The 22,373-nt window shown below is 50.1% G+C and overlaps 2 protein-coding genes across 3 annotated transcripts in view; one reads left to right on the top strand and one right to left on the bottom strand.

Annotated features, from left to right (window-relative positions):
- ADORA2B (adenosine A2b receptor) overlaps positions 1-7,834 on the top strand; it is a 17,327-nt gene extending 9,493 nt beyond the window's left edge. Inside the window, exon 2 of the mRNA XM_009882721.1 lies at positions 6,767-7,834. Within this exon, the coding sequence (XP_009881023.1) occupies positions 6,767-7,460 (694 nt within the window). The 3' untranslated portion in view covers positions 7,461-7,834. The remainder of the gene's footprint in view (positions 1-6,766) is intronic.
- A 3,365-nt stretch (positions 7,835-11,199) lies between these two features.
- The window catches only part of ZSWIM7 (zinc finger, SWIM-type containing 7), a 12,476-nt gene continuing 1,302 nt past the window's right edge, over positions 11,200-22,373 (bottom strand). The window contains exons 2-5 of one of the 2 annotated variants that reach the window (XM_009882719.1): positions 21,486-21,507; positions 17,872-17,974; positions 12,319-12,423; positions 11,200-11,510 (exon numbers count right to left, since the gene is read on the bottom strand). In XM_009882719.1, coding sequence (XP_009881021.1) covers positions 11,394-11,510; positions 12,319-12,423; positions 17,872-17,974; positions 21,486-21,507 — 347 coding nt within the window. In that variant the 3' untranslated portion in view covers positions 11,200-11,393. The remainder of the gene's footprint in view (positions 11,511-12,318; positions 12,424-17,871; positions 17,975-21,485; positions 21,508-22,373) is intronic. The other variant, XM_009882720.1, reaches the window with a different exon arrangement.

Here is a 22,373-nt window from a genome sequence, read left to right as displayed (position 1 = left end):
GGGAGCGGTGCTCCCGGCAGCCTGAAACGGAGGGTGCTGGGCGATGCCCCCGGCCCCTCCAAGCAACCCCTGTGGGCTCCGCCGAGCGGTGGGTGCTGGCGTGTCTGCAGTAACCCGTCCAGCCCGGTGGCCCCGGCAGGAAGGCCGGGATTGTGAGCGGGGGACGCTGCTGCTGTCCCCTGTGCACAATAGGGACAGATGCGGGAGGAAGCGATTTGTCTACAGCTGGACACGGACAGACGCAGATGTGCTGCTTCCTCGGCTGATACCGTAACCGCTAATCAGATTTCTCACTCTCACCGCCAACTCCTTCCTGGATAAAAAGCACAGCTTTTTCTTTTTTCCTTTTTTTTTTTTTTTTTCCCCTTTTTTTTCCCTCCCTCTGAGGTGCAATTTATGATTCGTTTGAAGTGTCCTGCCAGGATATTTCAGCTGGTATGTGATCTCCATTCCACGGCTGCGCATGGAGCAAACAGAACGGCACCAACGGTGCTTATTTCATGCTGTTATAGTTTAAAAAAAAACAAAAAAACCCCACAATATGCAAAGTACAGCTGCAAGTAGATGACAAGGATACAATGCTTGGCAGCCAAACTGCTGTCTCCACTTGTGAATGGAGGTGTCTGTGTATTTTCCTTCACACTTAAAATAGAAACATATAAATTATCACTGCTTGTTTGTATCAGAGCACCTGCGTAGTCCCAAGTTCTGCATCCTCTCCATCTGCTCACCTCCCCGCATCCGGCAGCCCGGGCACGGGGCAATACAGGGAGGGAAGCAGGGGGAGCAACGGGGAGCACCAGTCCCCACTGTGGGTCCCTCCACAGCTCCGGGCAGCGGCAGCGCAGAGGGGACCACAGCTGGCTGCAGCATCCCCTGCACGGCCATCACGCCTCTGTCTCCCCACCGCTCCCATTGCATGTGGCCTCAGCACAAGATAATTTGTGAGTTTGGAGTTTAAGCATCAAAATTGTGTACTGAAGGCTGATCCTGTGCTGGGGTTTGGCAGTGGGAGAACTGGCCCCAAACTCTTTGCGCAGCGCAGCGCCCTCCCGTCAGGCTGGGGCGCAGGGACCCGCGTGTCACTGCTGCTGAACTGCAGCTCTGCCGACGGACACGCGTCTGCGTGGGGTCGGTACGGAGTGAGGTTGACCACATAACATGTGCAGGTTTGGAACCTTGCCTGATTCAAAGTGCTCCCCTACACCATCCCAGAGGCTCCGAAGACGCCAGGACACGGGTTGGGACCCTCCTGGCTCTTCCCAGTTAAGACTGCAGAAGGCAGAGACGTCCCCGTTCAAATGCTTGGACTAAGCAAGCCTGGGAGGCTCCGTCATGAGAGAAAATTTTCCTGATGGAAAAGTTAACGCTGCCACTTCAGCGTTGTGTTACCTACACAAGAGAAGTGTTTAAACGTCCACTGTCCGTGTGCAGCCTTTGAGCGCTGCCTGATGGAGGCGGGCAGATTTCTCCTAACATCTTCTTGTTGCCAGAAGCTACATCTCAGCCAGCCTCAGGGATTTTACTCAGCCACCCAGCGAGGACAGGGGACAGCACCGATGCCTGGGCAGGTGGACATCCTATTGCAGACGTCTGAAGAGCCAGGACCTACCGTGTATTTGCCAGGTACCAGCTGCAGCTCTTCAGACCGTGGCAGAGATGATGGAGCTCATTTTTTTGTCTCCAACAGTGGCCCAGTAGCAGGGAGATAGGGAAGGACTTTGGGAAGAGAGCTGCTGTGGTGAACAGATGTAAGAGGGTTGTGCCACTCTCCAGGTGACAGCCAAAGGGGTCACCTCCCACCTGCCTGGCCCTGGGCAGGGCAAGGGCTGCATAGGCGAGTGCTGCCCAGCACAGCAGACACTGCACCACAGCGCTGAGGAGCACGTGGTGGCAAAGGCTGACGCAGATCCTCAGCTTGCAGGTCACCCTTTTGTTCAGCAACACATCTCGAATGTTCAGTAAAACAATTTGCTATTGGCTCTGCTCTTCGCTAACCTTGGGGTTATTTACTCAGTAACTCAGCCGCCGGGGCGCAGGCCAGCATCATGGTCCATCAGATGCGACCAAGCACCAGCAGAGCAGATGTGTGGCACCACTGCATTTTGACCTGTTCATCCTTCTGGGGTCAGTGGGGGATTTCCCCCCCCCCCATCCCTGCTCTCTGCGGATATATAATGTGGCAATCATAGTCCCCTTCCAGACTGTTTCCTCCAGGCTTTCGCTGGTTTCTGCCCCAAGTCTGATCGCCCCAAATGCTGAATTCCGCCTTGGCTGCTGCTGTGTCCTCCTCGTGAGATGGGTGCTCGGGGTCAGCAGTGCCTCTGCATGGGTGATCTCCATAGCATCGCTGCAGGGGTTGGGTGGGGAGATGCCAGGTACGAGCAGGACAGTCGGGAGCCAAACTCCGGCACAGGAGAGGCTGGGTAAGCTGCAGGCTGGTCGCACGTCCCGCTTCGCTCCAGCGGGGCTCAGCAGTGCCTGGGTGCCCTGGCTGGCGCCCAGCTCTGTAAATGGCAGTAGAAACGCAGCGAGATCTGTTGGAAGGAACCACCCTGACCATCCCACCAACCAGAGGCACAGTGCCCGGAGAATGCAGAGAGGTTTCCAGCACCCTGTGCTAATGGACAACTCTGTCACTTTGGTGGTTGCCATGATGCTTTTCCCGAAAAGCTGTGGACCTTGCTGAGCCATCACTGAAGCGGCCACAAGTGACAGCAATGTGTGCTGGGTGAAGGACACCATCTCTAGTCCACGGGCCAGCTCAGGGGACATCTCCTCCAGCCTCAGCAGCAGAGCAGTTGCTCTCTCCACAGCACGGTGGCCGGGCAGAGCTGTGTTGTGCCCTGGCCGAGGTCTCTGCCGCTGGCCCGTCTTGGTGATGGCACAGCAGGTCGCGACCCAGCAGCCTGGCACTTGTGCACGGTAACACCGGTGGGTCAGAGCCACGCTGTAAAAGCAGCCAAACTTTCCTTAAAGCACTCGACCTGCTGCGACCCGGACCGTGTGGCTGTGACACGGGTGGCACATGTGCAGTTATGTACGGCAGAAGAACAGAACCCGGAATCGCTCCGCAATGGCAGCGCAGTGGGGATGGCATCGGGGCTTCTCAGTGTGTCCTCTGCAGGAGCGCTGGGTGGGAGCTGAGATAATTAGCTGCCTGATGATGATTACACCAGTAAAGAGACTTTGCCTGGTGGTGTAAAAGGAACTAATGCATTGCCAGGTTATTTAATCTCAATAAATCATTTTAAAATATTCAGCTGCTATTTACATTAAAGCAACATTTGATGCCTCTGGGCAGAAACAGAGAAGATTCAATATTTGTTACGCATTAATTGAGCAGACTTAGGTGAGTAAATTTACTTTAATAGGTTTTTTTGCCTAATAATATTAATCCTAAAAGAGAATGAAGGCGGGGTGTGCTGGAGCATTCAGAGCTGTGAAACTCTGTTGGTTCCTCACTGGTCATGTTTCACAGAGCTTAGGAAAAAAGTCGCGTCTCAGGTGTCTCAGAGCCGGTGTCTGCTTTTCTTGATGGTGGTTTATGGTGGGGGTCGCAGCTGTGTGCAGCAGCTCGCTAATGCGACTCTTCGTGCCTCAATCTGCTAATAGCCATGCACTTCTTTATTTTTAAGCATGTGCTTATCTTCCGTTAGCTTAGGGCACTGTCCCACCAGATAAGTGTATTAAGGTAATGACAAGGTAATCAGTGAACAATTTTAGAGCATCAAACTATCCCCAGTTTCACCTTGGTAGCTCAGCGACCAGCTGTGACCCTTCTCAGTAGTCACAGCAGGGACCAGCAGGGACCACCACCGTTACCTGGGATCGATCCACTGAATGGAGAGATGTGGGGAGGGATTTGCAATGCATCCCTGCGACAATAGCGAGCTATTCTGAGGAGTGCGTTGTTCACTGTGAATAACTATCACCACTTTGAGCACCATCTCTCCCCTGCGGGACAGGCCTTCAGCCCTCTCCATCTTGCAGACCCGGAGCGCAGCACGTTTTTCCACTGCCTCCTTGCAGAAGGGGTCCCCGCTTAAGGTGATGCTGGCTGCAGCTCTGCTATGCGCGCTGAAGAAGAGTGAGCAACACTAAAATAAACACACCGCCACTACAGCCACTGGAAAATGACTTCTTAACTGGGTTTGTAAACCTTCAAGCCAAGCCTTAGAGTTCGGGAGAAGAGCAGAAGAAGCAGCCTTATTTGGGGCCACGTATTTTCAGGAAGGGGCAGCTCCGAATGTCACCAGCCTGGAGCAGCGCGGGGACACCGGGCTCAGCACGGCACGCTGAGTGTGCCTGTGCACAGCTTGATTCAGACACACAAAACTTTTGACCCTTCGGTTTCTCTTTCTGAACAATGGTCCCTTTTGCATTTTCCAGTCTTACTACAATAGTTTTTTGGGATGTGACATGACTGAGGCAGCAGAGGAGCAACTTTAATGATCAACTAAGCATGAACAGCACAAGCCAACGAGCCATGGTTTTCTCTTCCCCCGTGCAGAGCTGTAGGTCAGCAGCAGCTCCTGGTGCTCCTACAGCACTGACTAAGCTTGGCCAACGTCATAGCTGGAGACTCAGACTTCGCCAAGAGATTGGATTTCTGGGAACTTGCTCTGAATCAAACCTTAAAGTTTCCAGGGGTGTTGAAAGCAATGGGCTTGGCCTCAGTGATGCCCTGTCTGATAACTTCTCATCTTCTGAAGCGGCGAGACTCAATAATAATGAGGCAAAAGTGCAGGAGAAACCCCTCAGTGGCTGGACCTGCCCCTTCAGACATCTGCCCCGTGGAGGGTGTTCACAGTTCAGCATCGTCTAAATGTGGCTGCTGCTCCCGCATCCTCCCGGCCAGCCCCACTTGTGCCCGAGGTGATCCCCATGCCACAGCGGCCGCGCAGAAGGAGCCGAGGGCGTCCCCCAGCCCCTCTTGGCCACCTGGTTCGTGCTGGCAGACCCCACCCCCCCGCCACTTACCCTCCTGTCTTTGTAGCCTGCAGGAGGAGAGGGACACAGAGCTCGCACGAAGGCGACCGCAGTGTGATTCACAGGCACAGCTGCGGTTCTGTGGGAATAAAACCCTCCCCTGCCTCACGGGCCGGAAGAAAATCAGAACAAACGTTCTTCGGAAAGGAGGAGCAGGGTAGCCCAGCCAGAGTAAACAAGCACTGAGAGAAGGGTGTGGGAAGGGGGGGGACGTGTGTCAGCCAGCAGACGCTAACTGGCTGCGGAGAGGACAGTAATGGGTTTCTCATGTCTTTCTGGCAGTCGCCGAGTTCTTCGTATCTCCGAAGAGCGATCCGAAGGATGCTTTGGTGTTGGCATCTGTTCTGGTTGCACCCAAACCAGCTTGACTTTTGCCGCTTTAGGTTCCAGCTCTGTTTGTGTCTGAGCATCTGGGGGCTGGAGGGGCACCTTGTTTTCTTGGCCATGAAGGCACCCCGTCCGTGGGGTTAGGAGCGGTGTGGGGCAGCGCACCCCTCAGCACTGCATCAGCTTGTCCCTGGGCCACTGCAGAGCTTCTTTGTAACACAGGTGAGAGCAGCGGGTGCCCAAGGAAGGCATTTGTTTAAAAAATCTGGATCTTTACAAGCAGTTATGGTGGGTCAGCAGGGCACAGAGCACAGAAGCTCCGCACGGCTCTATGGTTTAACCCCACTGACTGCTTCAGAAGCTGCAGGTCCGAGTCTGTGTGTGGCTTCAGGGCCCCTCGATGGTGCGTGTCCTGCAGAATCGGCACGTCACATGCACGAGCAGCGGAGGCCAACACCAGCCCCGGGAGCTATGCGAGGCTGCCAGCATCAGCAGTGTTGATGGAGGATGCATAAAGCAGGGACGTCAAATCAGGGGAGAAGAACCCGGTGTCCCCGGCTCCCTGCTCCACACCTGGATGCGAGACACTGAATGGAGACACAAACCCTAACTTGTAACTCTCCTAAGCAATCCATCATTAGCAGTTGCTTTCAGATGCTGGCTCAGAGACATCTTTCAGGGTGTTTGTTATCCAGCCACAACAAGCTCGCGTGGGCCGCAGTCTGGGATGTGTAAGCCAGGAATTGCACTGTTTGGGAAACTGGCAGGTTCCCTGGTTTCCACACACGTGTACGAGGCAGCACGGGAAGGGACATCACATTACAGGACTGCTGCAATCTCCACTGAAAGCCAGCATTGCTGCAGGCGTAAGAGCAGCCCGAGTCAAAGCAAGCTGGCTGCGCTATAAAGGCTGTAAGCATGCGGTGATGCTGGTTATGTCTTTAGCTACCCATTACAGTGTAGAACTGAGAGCCAGCATTGTCTCAGCTGTAATAAGTCAGCCCAGAAGTTCACGTAGCCCAGCAACGTGCCCTGGCGTGCCCAGTAAGGGATGCTTAAAGCAAGAGAGTAAGTTGGTGGTTACAGAGTGAGCCTCCCCCCTGTTCTTGCCCTACTCGTAGCTGGTGGTTACAGCTCATGCAACGATAAAGCCTTTTTTAAGACTCCAAGTCCTTCCCTCCTATTGAAGGATGTTCACGGGCAGGGCCGGTGCTTGGCACTTCTCAGGAATAGTATGTGAATCACCTCCCCAAATCACTTTGCGTAGGCCTAGAGCACAGGTGAGATTTTTTTACCCCCTCCGGTGATCAGAGAGGTGAGATTCCTGTGTGGGTGTGGGTGGGGATTTTGTGGCATTAGCTAAAATGCTGATGACTTTAACTGCAGGGAAGTCACGAGCGCTCATTTATTTAATGGCTCTATCTTGGTTTTGTTCTTGATGCTGTAGGTATAATAGTCTGGTGACTGGCAAGCGGGCAAGAGGACTCATCGCTGTGCTGTGGCTCCTGTCCTTTGGCATTGGGCTGACTCCACTTATGGGCTGGAATAAAGCCATGAGCGGTTGTCCCAATGCCACCAACGAGACAGGGGCTGACACCGGGACAGAGCACCACGGCTGCTTCATCTCATGCCTCTTTGAGAATGTGGTAACAATGAGCTACATGGTGTACTTCAACTTCTTTGGCTGCGTGCTGCTGCCGCTCGTTATCATGCTGGGAATTTACATTAAGATATTCATGGTCGCCTGTAAACAGTTGCATCAGATCGAACTGATGGGCAACTCCAAGACCACACTGCAGAAGGAGGTCCATGCAGCCAAGTCTCTGGCCATCATTGTAGGACTTTTTGCCTTCTGTTGGCTGCCCCTGCATATCTTGAACTGCATCACTCTCTTCCACGAGAAGTTCTCCAAATCCAAGCCTGAATGGGTGATGTATATGGCCATCATCCTCTCCCATGCCAACTCTGTCATCAATCCCATCATCTATGCCTACAGGATCAGGGACTTCCGCTACACCTTCCGCAAGATCATTTCCAAGATCCTCTGTAAGAGGGACGACTTCCCCAAGTGCACCACTGACAACAACCAGCACCTGACTGTCACCAACATTAACTCTCCAGTAGCCTCCGTGACCATATGACCTGCACGTCCCACTCCCAGGATTTTGCCGTCTGTCCCTGACACTACCCTTCCCTGTGCCTATGTGAACAGTTACAGCCAACTCCCAGAGGAGTGCTCAGAGATGACCACTATGCAGTTATACAGCTGGATTTTTTTTTTTAATTTTTGTAATTAACATAGTGCCTCCTAGAGGAATAACCTGACCGGGGAGACTGAGTGCAGCTCACCCTCGACTGTAAAGCCAGGTCGCGTGAGTGCTGGTGATCGTATTGTATTTCCTTTCCAGGTCAGACATTGACTGTGGAAGACCCACCTGCTGGGGGGTGTTTCCCCAGTTGTGCTGCTCATGTCAAGTCCTAGAATCTTTATTTTAATTATTGTTATTATTTTTTAATCTTTTGATTCACTTAGGAGTAATAATTTTGTGTCTGGTTTTGAGTTGTTCTTTAAGTCCGTACTTGACAGCACTTTGGTAATACCCTAATTATTCCATCAATTGTTTGATGCAGCTAGTATTCTCCGATGGGAAAAAGTCTTACGTAGCCCAGTTGCTGGTGTGAAACTGAATCTGCATTCCAGGCTCTGAGGGACGTGACCGTGTTGATGGGAAAACAAGATCAGAACTGGCCACCTGGTTTTGGCCCCAGTATGGAAGCCCTACTTACTGAAAGAGAAAAATTTTAGAAAAGAGTTGACTGAAGTTTTTAGAACAGCAGTTTTATTGCCTTTACATCACTTTGGTCTACAGGATTGTGCAGACCAATGCTTCGGGTTTGATTTCAAACCTGTTCCCAGCTATCAAAATGCAAAAGGCAGAAGTGCCCTAATGGTCTCAATTAGTCTGATCCGGAGTCACTGGGGCTTATGCAAACGCTCCCTTGGTGACTTGAGCTCTACAATTAGGTTTTTGCTCCCGAGTCAAAACTTGACAGCCTTGCAGTGCTTCCAGAAGTGCAGGTTTTAGCTGTGACAGCTGGATGCTGCAGCTCGCCTGATTCCTAAAACTTGGTCTTGCTGGGGTTCCTCCGTAGCCCAGTAACCCCCAGAAACTGTGAGTGCTTTTTTTTCTCTAATAGTGATTTTTTTATTTTTTTTTTATCCTGACCTGCATCAGTAGTGAAAGGGACTGGAAAGGAGCTAATTTGCTCGAGAAGCTAGAATGCCTTGACTTGCGACCTGATTTTGGCCAAGCTCACCCCACGGCTTGCCAGGAGGCCTGGCCCTTCGCGAGGACAGAGCCCACTCATCAGCAGAGCAGTCTTAATTTGTACTGCAAGTTAACAACTCTCTGCAACCACAGCTCAGTAATTACCACACCTGATTTCATAAGTAACTGCGATATGCAAAACTAGACAAAGGTAGAGAGACCAGTGCATTAATTTCTGAAGCGCGAGCGCCACGTCTCCAGACTGCATGATGGCACGTGCGCTGCTCTAAGTCAACCAGTGTTTCTGGCATGTCCTCGGGTTCGCAGGGCAGTTCCATTCCACAGCGGAGAGGAGTAGGGAGAGGAATCAGACAGACACCAAGCGGCCTCCCTGCTTCACGCCCAAAAGCCGATTGTGGTACAGACACAGCTGGTCTTGACTAGCTCAGACCCGCCGTCACCTCGTGGCCCTCTTGGAGACCGGAGTCTCGCCTGAAGGCCCCTGCGTGGCAAAGTGGTACCCGCTCTCTGCGAAGCGCTCAATGCCAGCAGCATCACCGTGCGATCGGTGAGCAGCTGGAGCGCAAGGGTGTGTATTTAATACGGTTTTCCGTGGGAAGCCATCGAGGGAGGCAGCGACAGGGAGCAGGCCTTTTCGAGCCAGGTGGCAGGGAAGGAAGTTTAAACACAGCCAGCTCCTGAAGAACAGGTCCAGTCCAAGAACCGCTCCAGTTCCTGGAGCAGTTTGTCCCTGATAAATTGTACTTGAATCATACCAGATATCACCCTTCTATTTTTTTAAACTGCATTGCACTAAAAGGGGGGGTACTATGAGACCCCAAGAGTTTCATTTCTCTGGCGTACATAACGACAAATACTGTGTAAAATCAGCTGAAAAGCTGATCTGAAGAAAGGCTGTTCCTGCAGCGTCTGCTGTGCCAGCCGGCGTGACCTGCAGGCAGCAGCCGCAGGTATGATTTAGGGCCCACCATGCAGACAGCAGAGGGTTCACTAGGAGTGATGGATTTCACTTACCGCTCAGGCATAAGATCCAGCCCCAAACCTTGGTGAATCACCAGTAAGCTCTGAATGGGTTTGTATATGTTTATACAACATCCAAATTTACCTACAGCTCGGTATCTCAGATACCAAAGAATCTGAATAGTTAAAGTTACTGTCCCACGTGTTTCTCCTTTAACAGCCCCATTCAGCTTTGCTGCATCTGCCTTGGTCATGGTCCAGCTAACACATGTAGCCACCTCCTGCCATTTGGGCAGGGTTTGACTCCTCCTTTCATTCTTTCCCCTCTGTATTATCTTTGGCTGTGTTCCTTCTGTTAATCGTGGCTGGAAACAAGCAGGGTTTCACCTGCAGGTCTGGCAGTGTTGCAAAGTGGTTGCAAGCCACATTTATCCTTACAACAAAGAATGTAAGCTCCCTCCTCCCGCTGGCGGAAAATGAAGCAAACTATGGACAGCACGAACAGACTGAAACACGCAGCGCTGCAACACAGAGATAGCCGGTCCCAGAACACTTGCTCATATGTGACAGCTTGCACTGCAGCTCGACATCCACTGCTGCTACCTTTCACATGCCTCTTATGAGCCAGAATTCCTGTAGAGAGGTGTGGAGTTTCCTTAGGATGAGTGTGCCATGGGGTTGTTAGCCATTATTAACTGTGGCCCAGGTCACCGTGGTCTTTAGGCACATTCAGTGCCTTTGTGGATCTGAGCCAAAGTAATTTCAAGGCAAAATAAAAATAGGACACCTCTCTCACCCCCCTGAAAAAAAAGCTCTGAAGATTTCTATAAAAATGTGAAGTGAAAACGGCAGAGGAACTTTCTGTAGCGAGTGCAGCTGTAGCAATTCAGCTATCACTCATTACTGCTCTGATGTACATAGGATGGATGTATTTTCCTCATGTTGCTCAGATTTTGTATTTGCAGTAACTGTTATTTACATACAGAATGCTTAATTTACCACCTACACAACCTGGCTCGGCCTGTGCCCCATTATTTCTTGCGGTGTTGCGTTCACACGGTCTATCATACGAGGCCACACTGTACTTGAGGAGGAGCACAATCGCAGAGCACGGGCAGGGAGTCACAGAGCTGGACGGAGCCGGGTCCCAGCTCACCGCTGTGGTGTGTGTCTGATGGGGAGAGCCTTGCCGTGTCTGCCAACATGAGGTGGTCGACTTGTCTGCAATGGGTGCATTTAAAAGCGCAGCAGCTGGGGTGACATTTCCAAAGACCCCGTATTACAGTAAGCACAGCAGAAGCACAGACCTGTCATCAGCCTTGAGGTGCTGAGGGGTTCCTGTCCTCGTCCCTGGTCCAGGTTTGCCAGTGATGAATCAGGAGCTGCTCTGAGCAGCCAGCTGAGAAGAGCCACTGCAGCGTCACTCTGTCAACGGCCAACACCGCAGAGCCGTGCAGGCACTGGAAGGGCGGTGGGGTCAGTCAAAGCACAAGCAGAGTTAACAAGGATTAATGGATCACTAAGAGACCTGCTGGACGGTTCGTACCGCCGCACCACAAGCACACAATAGTACAGATTAGTTCAAGTATCCTCAGCAATCCCAAGAATAGCCTAAAGAAACGGAACTGAAGTCAACATGGGCTTCTTAACATTTATTAATTAATTCACCAGTGCAAGGCTGCTAATTAATGTCACGCTTGGCTGCAGCACAGGAAGAAATCTACCAGCCATGATGAACATTTGACAGCCCTGTAGATAAGAAAAATGCCAGCTACACAGCCAGGAGGGTACACAGAAAGCACATCCAGATGTGATCCAAATCCTTCATCCTTCATCCTCTTCCTCAGCCAGTAGGATGCTTGTGAGCTGCTCCTCAGAGACAGTTAGTTCCTGGCAGGTTCCCATGGCCTGACTGAGGTAGACGGCAAGTATATGTTTGCACTGCAAATAATAGCGCAGCCAAGTTAACAGCAGGAGCAACACAGGAATGTCATGCTCTATCTGGAAGCCACAAAAATCCATCCTGCCCAAGAACGGGTCTAACGAAGCGCTCACCCCTCCCAGGAGCACAGTTCCCTCTTGGCACGCCAAGCCCTGGCACAGGCTGGTGCTCCAGTTGCCCCAGGTCAGTTCTGTCGTCAGCATAATGTGATACAGGGACCTGACACACAGCAAGGTGTTACTGCCTCCTGACGTCCTCCCCACGTGCGTGCAGGAGAAGGTAGATCCAGACTATGAGGAACAAGATCTGGCTTGGTACTGCCTGGCAGCCCACACGGCTCTCAAAACCAAAGAGTTTAGGCCCAGTTTGCAGAGCTCTTGGAACAGACCGGCTTCCCAAGGGGGAGGGTTGCTTGGCACCGGGGTGGACACTTGCAGACCAGTTAGTTACCCTGAGCCCTTCCTTACTGGCACCACATGAACTGCACCACTTCATCAGCCGGACTTCACGTGGCAGTCCCATTAGCAGAAATAGCCCTTGTTCCAAGAGACCATCTCTTGAAAGTCAGAACAGTAATGCGTAATTAAGAACAAAAGCCCTCCGTAGCCCTCGTAAGGCCTAGCTCCACCCAAATACTGTGACTCCCAGAGGTCAGATTACGCAATGGGTCAGGCACAGCCTGCGTGGACAACTCAACACTCCTGCCTTTGCTCCCTTGGAAACTTAAGGCTGCTCAGATTCAAGGAGCAGGGCACGGCCTTCTCCCCCGCTCCCTCTCCCGGCCCCAAGTTAGGGCAGACAACTTACCAGAAGGCTCTCGCTCTTCTGCAATACAGTGAAACCAAAAGCAGGACAAGTGCAGAAATGGCAGGAACTGTAGCAGGTGTAGAGTTTGCCTGAGCTCCCAAGGACCTGAAACAAAAGCAGTCAGAGGAAGTGTGAGTCAGAGACAGCAGTCACTTTTAATTTCTCCAACTCTTAGCCCATATCTGGCCTGATGGCATCTCCACATGCAACTGGTGAGCACGTGTCACAATACAAAAGTATCCCCAAACACTGCAGCAGCCCATCTAAACTTGAAGCTCAGCTTCCTCGTGGTCTTTACACACTTCTCTCCCTGCAGGTGAGGAAGCATCCCTGCATGTACACCCCTGCTTGCAGCAGACCTTAGCTCTAGTGACTTGTCTGCTGCTAAGAGATCAGGAAAAAGGCAGTGGCACTGAGCACAGAGCCCCCTCCCCTGATCTCCCAAAGCCGGCAGCACAGCGAGCTGCCAGCCCCTCCAGCGAGCTCTCCCCCCAGTACCGGCAGGCACAGGATAGTTGAAGATGACACAGAAAGCCCATTTGTGAATCCGGAGCCACCACGGACCTGGGGATGGAAGAAGAGTGAGCGCTCACAGTGAGGCGTTTTGTAGCCAGCTCCCGTGGCTGAAGGCTGCAAAGGCTCTTGCTGTTCTGCTCCCCAAACCAGCTGCAGCTATTGGAATCCAGTTTTGGCTGAATAAACAAAGCTGAAGTCTCCAGAGAAGAAGCCTTCCTGCTCCATCTCTGGTTTGGGAACAGCACTGCCTCCTTTTCCCACATGCTGCTCCTCTGCAAGGCTGGTACTGAGGCGTATTCCCTCTGCGCCATGGGCAGCCAGGTGAGGGAAGCATTTGTTTCCAGCGTGGAGAAGCTGACAGGAAAACTGTGAACTGCTGGAGCTGACTGCACGGTATAGAAAAGCCAATCTACGTATTTCTCTTTTGCTTTCTTCAAGACTGGAAAATAGCTTTTAGAAAGCTACTTTAAGAGCCAACTGCTCTGCCCTCTCCTGTTGCAAGGGAAGAGCCTGTGGGAGCAGAACACACTTGCAGACCATAAGCAGATACCGGCGATCAAAAGCATGGACTGCCCTAATGCTCCGAGGCCTAAGCTGAGTGCACCCCATGGCCAAAACACAATTACAACAGAATATTTGCTACGATGTGCCTCACATCTGCCACAGTGAGAACAAGTGCTTTGCGTCAGCTCTGTGGCCTCGACAGCTGGCACTAACTCTCCCTGGGTATTCCAGAGAATGGTGGGGATTCACATGGCTGCAATCACCAGCAGCGCCCTCCTCTGCGCACACACCCCTGGGCTCTGATGGCACACCACACTCCTCTCCCATACCACGCTTTAGATTCTGGTTGGGTTTGTGGCACACATCCACCTACATCCAAAGATAAATACAAAAAAGGGAAAAGACAGTGGAGCTCTGCAGAGTGCTGCTCCCCTCCAGGATGCCCCTGGCACTCCTAAATCACTCCAGAGGAGCATCGTCCCTCCCAGTCCAGAGCTGCACTTGCAAGGGAGCCTTCCCCTGTCCCCTGGAGCTCTCTGCAGCCCTTGCTTCACAGGTAACATCCACAAGTTTAAGGTCTCCCACAGAAGTGCCTATGCCTCCTAATCCCCCTTACTCCCATCAGATTCAGGACACAAGACTCACATTCCCACTTCAGACTTCCAGTCTTTTTTCAGTCTGGCCTTTACCCTGGGCCCTCCTTATACTCCAGGCTGAGTTTGTTTCACTTGTGATAAGTTTGTTTTTCTCTAGCCCCTTTGATTGTTTTTTCCAAGATGAAGTATTCCAATGGTGCCTTTCCTTCAGAAGTGTTTTTCTTTGAGGCGGAGGGGGGAAGACACAGACACTGCCAGATTTGGGCTGAGTTTAGTATCCTGACCTAGATGGCAATAATGCAGCTTCTGCCTAATAAGGCAGAATCTAAAATCCAAAGACCAAGAGAAAAAGGTGCCTCTGTTTCTGGCCAGCTGCAGCCAAGCCAGGCACTGGGGTGCTCTCTTGGCCCTGAGCTGCTGTGAGATTTCCTTCCGCTGCCCTCATCTCCAGGCGCTTTCTGGCTGCACAGTGAGGAAAAATCAGCTTGGTGGTGGTGTCCCTGCCAGTGTGTGGGGGTGCAGGAGGGCCAACTGTGGCACCATGGCAGCTACTGCTGCCACTAGCATACTAACTGTATGGCAGCACCACAGTCTGTGCCAGGACCTGATGCTCAAATCCTTCACGGTCAGGCAGGCTGCCATACAGTTCTAGGAAATTCATTAAAAAAGACATAAAAAGGAAGAATTCAATAAACGTGCAGGATATGAGCAATGCAAGTGACAGTTGGCAGGAGGGCTAAAGCACTGCCTCTGCCCCTGCTAACTGCATTCACTCCCACAGCTCAGAGCATCTCTGCAACTCAGGCATAGCCAATAGGTGCCGCAACTCTCACCGCCTGCTCACCACTTTACACTTCTGCCAAATCCAGTGAAGCCACCATCAGCCAGCATCCACCATCTCTGCAGCTGGTAAAACTTATTTATCCCTGACCTGGAGTTACAAGGGTTGGCTTTAGTCTGCAGCATAGGCAGGTATTATACAAGCTCTTCCGGGATGATTAACAACTCTGAGGTAACATTAGCCATTGAAGACCCCATCAATGCTACTCCTCTATTAAGTAGCAAGGGCATTAATGCCCAGGCATTAAAAGACAAATCACAGCTTTCACTTAACCGAGGGCTCACTCTTCTCCCATCTCCGTTCCTGAGAGCAAGAGCTGCCTACACTACAGGCTGCAGTCCTAGGGCCTGTCTGAGCAGAGCCATTTTCCCCTGAAGCAGTACCTCAGATGTGCTGGGTGATACAGAATGCAAACAGCATTTTAGCCTGTGAAGTATCAACATCTCAGCTTTGGCTATGACGACCCAAAGAAGTTTCACAATAGGACCAGCCTCATGGCCTCAATGAGAACAGTTCTCAAGATCCAGCTGCAAGTGAAAGCACCACCTCACATTCCAGCTCAACCACATCTGGGTGCAAACAGCAGATCTGACTTTCTGGGGAAGAAGTGAAAAGGATGACTGTGCATGTGTCCAGGCAGCCACGGATGCTCCCCTGCTCTCCTACCCGCACTGGGCATGCTTCCCTGCTGAGGGAGAAGTGCACACAGGTGGGATATGTGTCTACGCCACACACACATAAATGAAGAGCCAATGACACTACCCAGCTACTCTTAAGTGCAGCATCCCACGCAGTGTTTCGGTTTCTACGGCCTCAGACTGTGTTCCTGTCACTGCTCCAGCCAGCAGCCCCAGGGGAGGCTCTGCTCTTTGTTTCTGCATCTCAGACAGCTGTGCTGCGGAAGAATTTCACAATGGGACCAGCCTCACACCCCCAGAGAAAATATCTCTTCAGATTCCTCTGTTAATGAACTCATCAGCCTGGCCTTAATCAGCAATCAAGCTCCACTAAAGAGGAACCCTGCTCAGAAGCACACATGCAGGCAGGGATGGTTTCCTGTAGGCTGCCTGTCAGCTGGGAGGACACAGGCACAGGCCCTGGGTGATGCAGGGGGCCGCTCACATCATACCCATCAGCTACAAAGTACGCCGAGGGCTGGGCTTGTCCTACGTTAACTCCTGGTGACCAGCCCTGACCTACCTGTCCAGAGGTTCCTTCCCCACAGGGGAACCGGTGGCTCCCTCTACCTGCAGTGGCAGGAGGACAGCAGTTCTGACATTTGCTCTTTTTCAATGTGCACAAGTTGAGCCAACTGTTGGGGCCATCAGTAGATATTAACAAATCAGCTCGATTCGGTGACTGCAGGACTGCTTCCAGCAGGAAGTTTTGGCCCCTCACTTCAGTGGGGAGAGGGCTGGGCAGCGTGGAAGGGTGCCCACCTTGCTGCACTGTTCAGCAATCACCCTGCCCAAACCAGAGCAGGGTGTCAGGGCAGCACCCAACGCATCAAAGCCCTCTCGCCATGCTTCTCTGACCTCCTCCGTGTCTCATGGGGCTTCCTACATCTAAGAAATTAATATTAGGCCTCTTAAGAGGCAGATAACTCTGCCATGCTGCAGAAAAGCTGTAAGCATGTGAGCACACATTTAGGCTCCTTGGAAAGACCAAAGGCCCTAAGCAGTCGCCCTCACCGGTCACACAAAAGAGTGCTAAGTGAAGACTGTACATCTCCGCCTGCAAAGCTTTGCCTTAGCCTGCACGGCCCGACAAAGCTCTGCAAGGAGAATGTGACCTTCTTGGGCTTTACCAAATATCCACAGGCAAGCCCTCAACTCAAAGCAAAGGCTGTGTTCTTGAGTCCTGTATGTTTATGAATCATGCCTCTCTGGAGGGGCCGATGTCCTCTCCAAGGCCCCAGAAGCGATAAAGACTCCATGTGCAAATCAAGCAATGCAAGCTCTGAACATGTGAAAAACGTTTGTATCATTACCCAGGCCTGGCTTCACAGCTCTTCTCTTACCCTAGATGACCCCAAAGCATCTCAGCACCTCCAGGGAAGAAGAGAAGGGCCTTCACAGGGAGGATATTTGGAAATGTTCCTCTTGGCTGCTGCAACAGTGAGCAGAGATTCCCTCTCCTCTGGTGTGTGAAAAAGCGCAGTGCCAGGTTCAGCAATGGAGAGGGCTGTGCTGTCTGAGGGGGTTAGTAGTGCTAAGTAGAAGGAATTGGGGGCTTCTTCACCAAAATCTGATGGGCACAGGGCCCCACTGCTTATACGGCCTTAGCTAGGGTACAGCACACAGCATCTCTCTGAGCCCATGGGCTGGATGCAGCTGGTCAACGGCTCACACAACAGACAGACCGTCCCCAACAGAGATGCCACCGGCGCTATGGCACAGTAAAGCAAGGAATTGTCCATACCACAGAAAAGTCAGAAAGAAGTGCCAGTGGCTCCTCTCTTCACCTGATGACCTTCAGCTCCATCTCTGATCCTTATGCTGTACAAGGAGTTTGATCTTTAGGGCTAAATTGAGCTCTTCTCCCTAAAATCCCATTTTATGAAGATGTTTCTGTGATTCACAGACTTGGCTACAGTGAACTAGAATGAAACCCGCGGATTTGGCCTGCACTGCTTCCTCCCAGGCAGCACGGATCCTGGCGCCAAGCAGAGGCCAAGAGTGTTCAGGGCACTGAGGATTTGGAGTGCAACAGGGAAAGAAATGCAGTGATGGCAGATAACACTCCATTGCGTACAGTTTGTCAAGAGAAAGAACTGCCTTTGCTGGATAGGATGAAAGTAATAAAGCAAAATTGGCAATCCCTGGAAAACTTCCTTCTGACCATGATACCCACAAACATATAAGAAACTGTCTCTGACTGTCTGGGAGCCACATAGAAAATGGTAGTATCCCATGCTGTTCTAATTCTAGTCCATGGCTACTGCTCTTCAGTATCACTTCAGGAGTTTGTAAAACACTGATATTCTCTATGTTTTTCCAAGTGCCGTTCCATGTTCTGCAAGTTAGGAAAATATTGGTTCCCGTCAACTGGAAACCATCGGAAAGGAGGACTGAAGAGGAGAAAAACAGTGTGTACCTGGTATGCAGTCCTTCCACTGGGGGACATGACTCGGGTGACAGAACGCTGATCCACCAAATCCAAAGCTGGGACAGCAGATGGGCCAAATACGAACTTCAGCCTGAAAAAGAACATGTCTCTAGTTAGGTCACACCACAAACGGGGACCACCTGGCTTAGCCTAATCCACTGGATTTAGCCCTGTGGAGTACAGAAGGCCTGTAGCCTCTCAAAATCCCAACAGTTACAGCTCCATTAATTATGCTACCAAGCAATGAAGTCCATTTGTCATTCTCAGCTTTGTGGGCTTTCACCAAGTGACCACCAATCCCTGCCATGTCCTTCAGAAAATCCCAGCACTCAGTCCTTAAGGACAGCATCTACTCTGCCAGCTATTCGGAGCTGTTTTTTTGATAATTCTTAAGAAAACTTCCAAATTTCCAAGATGCTCCCAAGCAGTTCCACGTTTCTTTGCAAAATCCCACGCAGATTTAATTACAAGGCATTTTAAAGATTTTTTTTTTTTTTTACACAGGACATTACAGCTTACGCGTTTCTTTTTCAGCACTGTGACCCAAACACTATTCTGGCTGCCTGCTGCACAAACAGGACATGAAGTGGTTCCTATCCTGAACTAAAATGAGATGACAAAGTGCATCAGAGACACAGAACTGAGATTATTTAGTGCCAGAGCACTGGCACTTAACAAATTTATCCAACAGTGGATCTAGACTGTAAAGCTGGAAACTTTGCTTCTGCCCAGCACCCTAAATACACTAGGTCTTCCTCAGGGGAAACTGCACCTCAGGCAGCAAAAGCCAGACACGCTGGCAAAGAGAAGATGCAGGAAGGAAATCCTGGGGGATGCACAGTGCTGGGGATCCAACAGAGGTTACAGGGAACAGGCAGTGTCAGACACGCAGCCCAATTATCCTTGTTGCAGTAAACTGTGAAATTGTCACATAAGCCCAGCAAGCATAAACAGGGATTTTGGTTGGGGCAGCACCAGGTAAACAGGAGCACATGGAAGCAGACTTGCTGATGCTAAGGGGAAAAGGGGTTCGTGCTCTGGAACACCTTAATTGTACACACAAGATGTCCTGGATGAGTTGCCCTAAATTAGATTATTGATCACTTAGTCTTGAATCCCACCTCCAGTCATGGCCTACACATCATGCCTCAGAGGAATGAGGGAGCAAAGACGATACATAGCTCCTTGAGCAATAGGAAATGCAGCAGCAGGGCTCCTTCTTCATCCCAGGGAAACTGGTTTAAGCCCTGGAGAATGAACGAGTCATTTTGTAGTGATCGCATCTTCTCTATCGCAGTCACAACTGAGATATAAATTATTCTTTCTCTACTCACCAAACTGCATCAATAGGAAGCTAAAGACCATCAGGGTATTACTTAAGACACTCAACTACACGTGGAGCCACCGGATAGCATCTGTAATCCAGCTGCCAGCGGGGCTCAGAGACAGCGAATTTATTCCAGATAAACACCCAGGGACAGCACATGCCTTATGCCACTCCACCCTCCCTACAAACCCTTTCCCTTTCCTTTCCTTCCAAGTAGGACACAGCACCATGCAGGGACGCACCACTGAACAGCATTTATGGATCAGAGAGTGCCTGGGATGGGGTAAAGACGAGGTTAGCCAGGTTTGCTCAGGTACATGTTTGCTTCCTGCAAAACACTGCTACTACACAACTCTCTCCTTGGCCTCGCTGCTGTGAGGCAGCACCATGGGGGCACGTGCTGGTGTCTGGCCGCTGTTGTGCTTGGTGCTGTAAAATTCCACACCAGCAACTGGAGAGCTGTGAGTCCTGAAGGCACAGTAATTTCTGTCTACATACTCATTGTCTGCACATCCCTGCAAGGAGGATTTTATCTCCTGCTGATGCCGTGCAAGGGTATGTGATAAGCTGTATGCCAAATATGGACATCTATACCTTTAGCCTATAGACTAGACAGCTCATAGGCTTAAAAGTTATTCTAGACCTGTATATCCAGCTGCTCTGAATGTGTTCCAAAGCACTCAGGGGCAACTCAGTTAACTTTACAGACCTTTCATCCGCTGAGAAAAATCTGTGTAGTCTAGGTTAGTTACAAGGATAAACAACAAGAAAATCAGCAGTGATGAAAAGATAGTACAAAACATGAGTGGGAGAACAAGAGAAAGCAGAGGAACATTTCCAACTCCAGCAAAGATACAAAGAGCCAAGGCAGAGCCCTGGCGTCTCAGCAGCATGGCTGACCTATGCGTCTGAGTCAATCATCTCATTGATAACAAGCCAAGCAGACAGACTTATTCCACGAAGACTAAAACTTCAGTTGCACAAACTCAAGGCAATAAGGATTGGCTTCATCTGAGGACTGAGAGGAGGTGGGTGGGGGAACACTCAACGTAAGACATTCCTTAATGATTAGGTTTGGGACTATAAGGGGGCTGAGTTTAATGAGTTTCAGTAACTCTTTCACATTTGGGGGATTCTTTTTTCATGTACATAATTTGATCAGTCTAACAGGAAATCAGTAAGGGGAATGCCCAAAGGAAATTGAAGGACTTCAGAGATTTGGAAGAGATTCAGAAATTAATTCAGAATACTTCTGAACCACTGGTCACAGGGAATTGATGGAAATCTGACTGCCAAGACTTACCACCCAACTGTTATTACACTTAACAAGGGAACTTCTTTCCTCCTCTTTTCTTTTATGACAAGAAGGAAACAAAAACTTGTCAAATACAATCCCACCCTTCAAAGGCCAGTGTGGTCCCAGAAGGGGGAGCCAGCATCCATAGCTTTCACAAGGGTTGGGTTAGATAACTTTAGACCTAAAGATATATAAGGCCTGAAGAGTTCCTGGTGATCTCTTCTCCTGGCTAAATTACAGGCAGGCAGGAACACAAAGTCAAAGATGAATCTGAAAAGCCTTTCTCACTGTGATGCTGCCTTTTCTCTACCATCAACGCCAATTAGTGGCGGCTGCAGAAGCTGTGAAACTTGGATCTCTTAGAAGACTGCTTGGGAATGGCTGAAATATTCACAAGCTTCATTCAATGCAAGGATGATGAAGCTGACCTGAGACTTCTTCTAAACAGAAGAAAACTCTCAGGGTAATCTTCAAGTTAACAATTCCCTTGTGCAAAGAGATGATACAGTCACTTCTCCCTTTCTATCACACATGCCCATGACTCAAAGAGAAGAAGGAATCTCAAGATGCTGCTGTGCTCACAATGATATGAACACTGTAGAGATGCAGCACTCCAGCAGCACAAATCACTCTGAAACACAGCCCACCCTCACAGAAAACTCATTCCAGACCCAAGGGTGGTCTCAGAGCTCAGGTTAAACATTCTGGGTTTCTGTATGTTTAATCCACCCAAATGAAAGCAAGTCATTACAGGAGATTCAGCGATACAGAGATAATTTCATGAATCTCTGAAAAAAACCTTGAGATCATCTCTTTGGACCTTCATTTCCACTACCAGCAAAAACACATAGCAACTCTGCATGAGAAACACGTACTGGTCAAACACAAGGAAAAAATAGCGGTACTATGATGAGAGCAGACTATCAGCTGCCCTTTAGCAGGACACTTGGGACAAGAACTGAAGCAAAAGATACTTACCCCAGCAGCAGGTCATCGGGGACTGCAACAAAAAGAAAACGAAGCGTGATTTTGTTGAACTTCCCCACTGTGAGAGACATCAAGATCACAGGGAGGATAGCGTTTCCCTAATGTACCCCCAGAGGCCACATAGGACTGCAGTGCTCTAGCCATCCTCTCTAACCACCGAAAAGAAAAAAGGAGCAGCAAACTGATCTGCTACGGTAGTGCTAAGGCACTTATCAAGTACAGCAACTAAATATACATTCAGAACCACAGGGACTAATTTTAAAAAGAAATGCGGAAGCCCGAATATACTTACTTTTATGATATCCTGCTTTTAAAAGCATGCAAGAAAAGGCATGCAACCCCAACTCTTACTCTGCCACTTTAAGAAGTTGGTTAAAAATATATGTATATTGGTTTCCCTGAAACTCTCTTGGCATCAGTTGAGAACTCTGGCATCAAAACTTTAAAAATGTTGTTCTTTTCCCAGCATAGTCTTGCAGGGCACCACTAGTTTATAGCTTTTAATACAGTACACAGAAACATAATGTCTGCACTTATTAGAATTTCTTGTCAAGATGGAAAATCACACTTAAGAAAATTAGTCTGTTTGTTGTAGCTAACAGCTTGCACTCTGATCATCCAATCTGATCTTTCTGTTATCACTAATGGGACACAGTGTACTATGTCTCTGTATTCCACTGGAAGGACTTTTGACTTTAAAGTCCTTTGTTCCAACAATTCAAAATATTTTCTATGACTTACGCTGTTGGTTTGACTTTTCCAACTTTGTTCTAATTTAATTATCCAAAGTGATCGATCAGTTTGTTTCTGCAGTTATGTCTCAGTGTATGTCTTAGTACTATTTTGGTGCCTTAAGGAGAAGTATACCTTAAAAGGAAT

Source organism: Charadrius vociferus, unplaced genomic scaffold (genome assembly GCF_000708025.1).
Source record: "Charadrius vociferus isolate BGI_N301 unplaced genomic scaffold, ASM70802v2 scaffold793, whole genome shotgun sequence".
Taxonomy (NCBI): domain Eukaryota; kingdom Metazoa; phylum Chordata; class Aves; order Charadriiformes; family Charadriidae; genus Charadrius; species Charadrius vociferus.
Note: the sequence above shows the minus strand (reverse complement) of the source record. Positions and strands in the feature narration are given on the sequence as shown.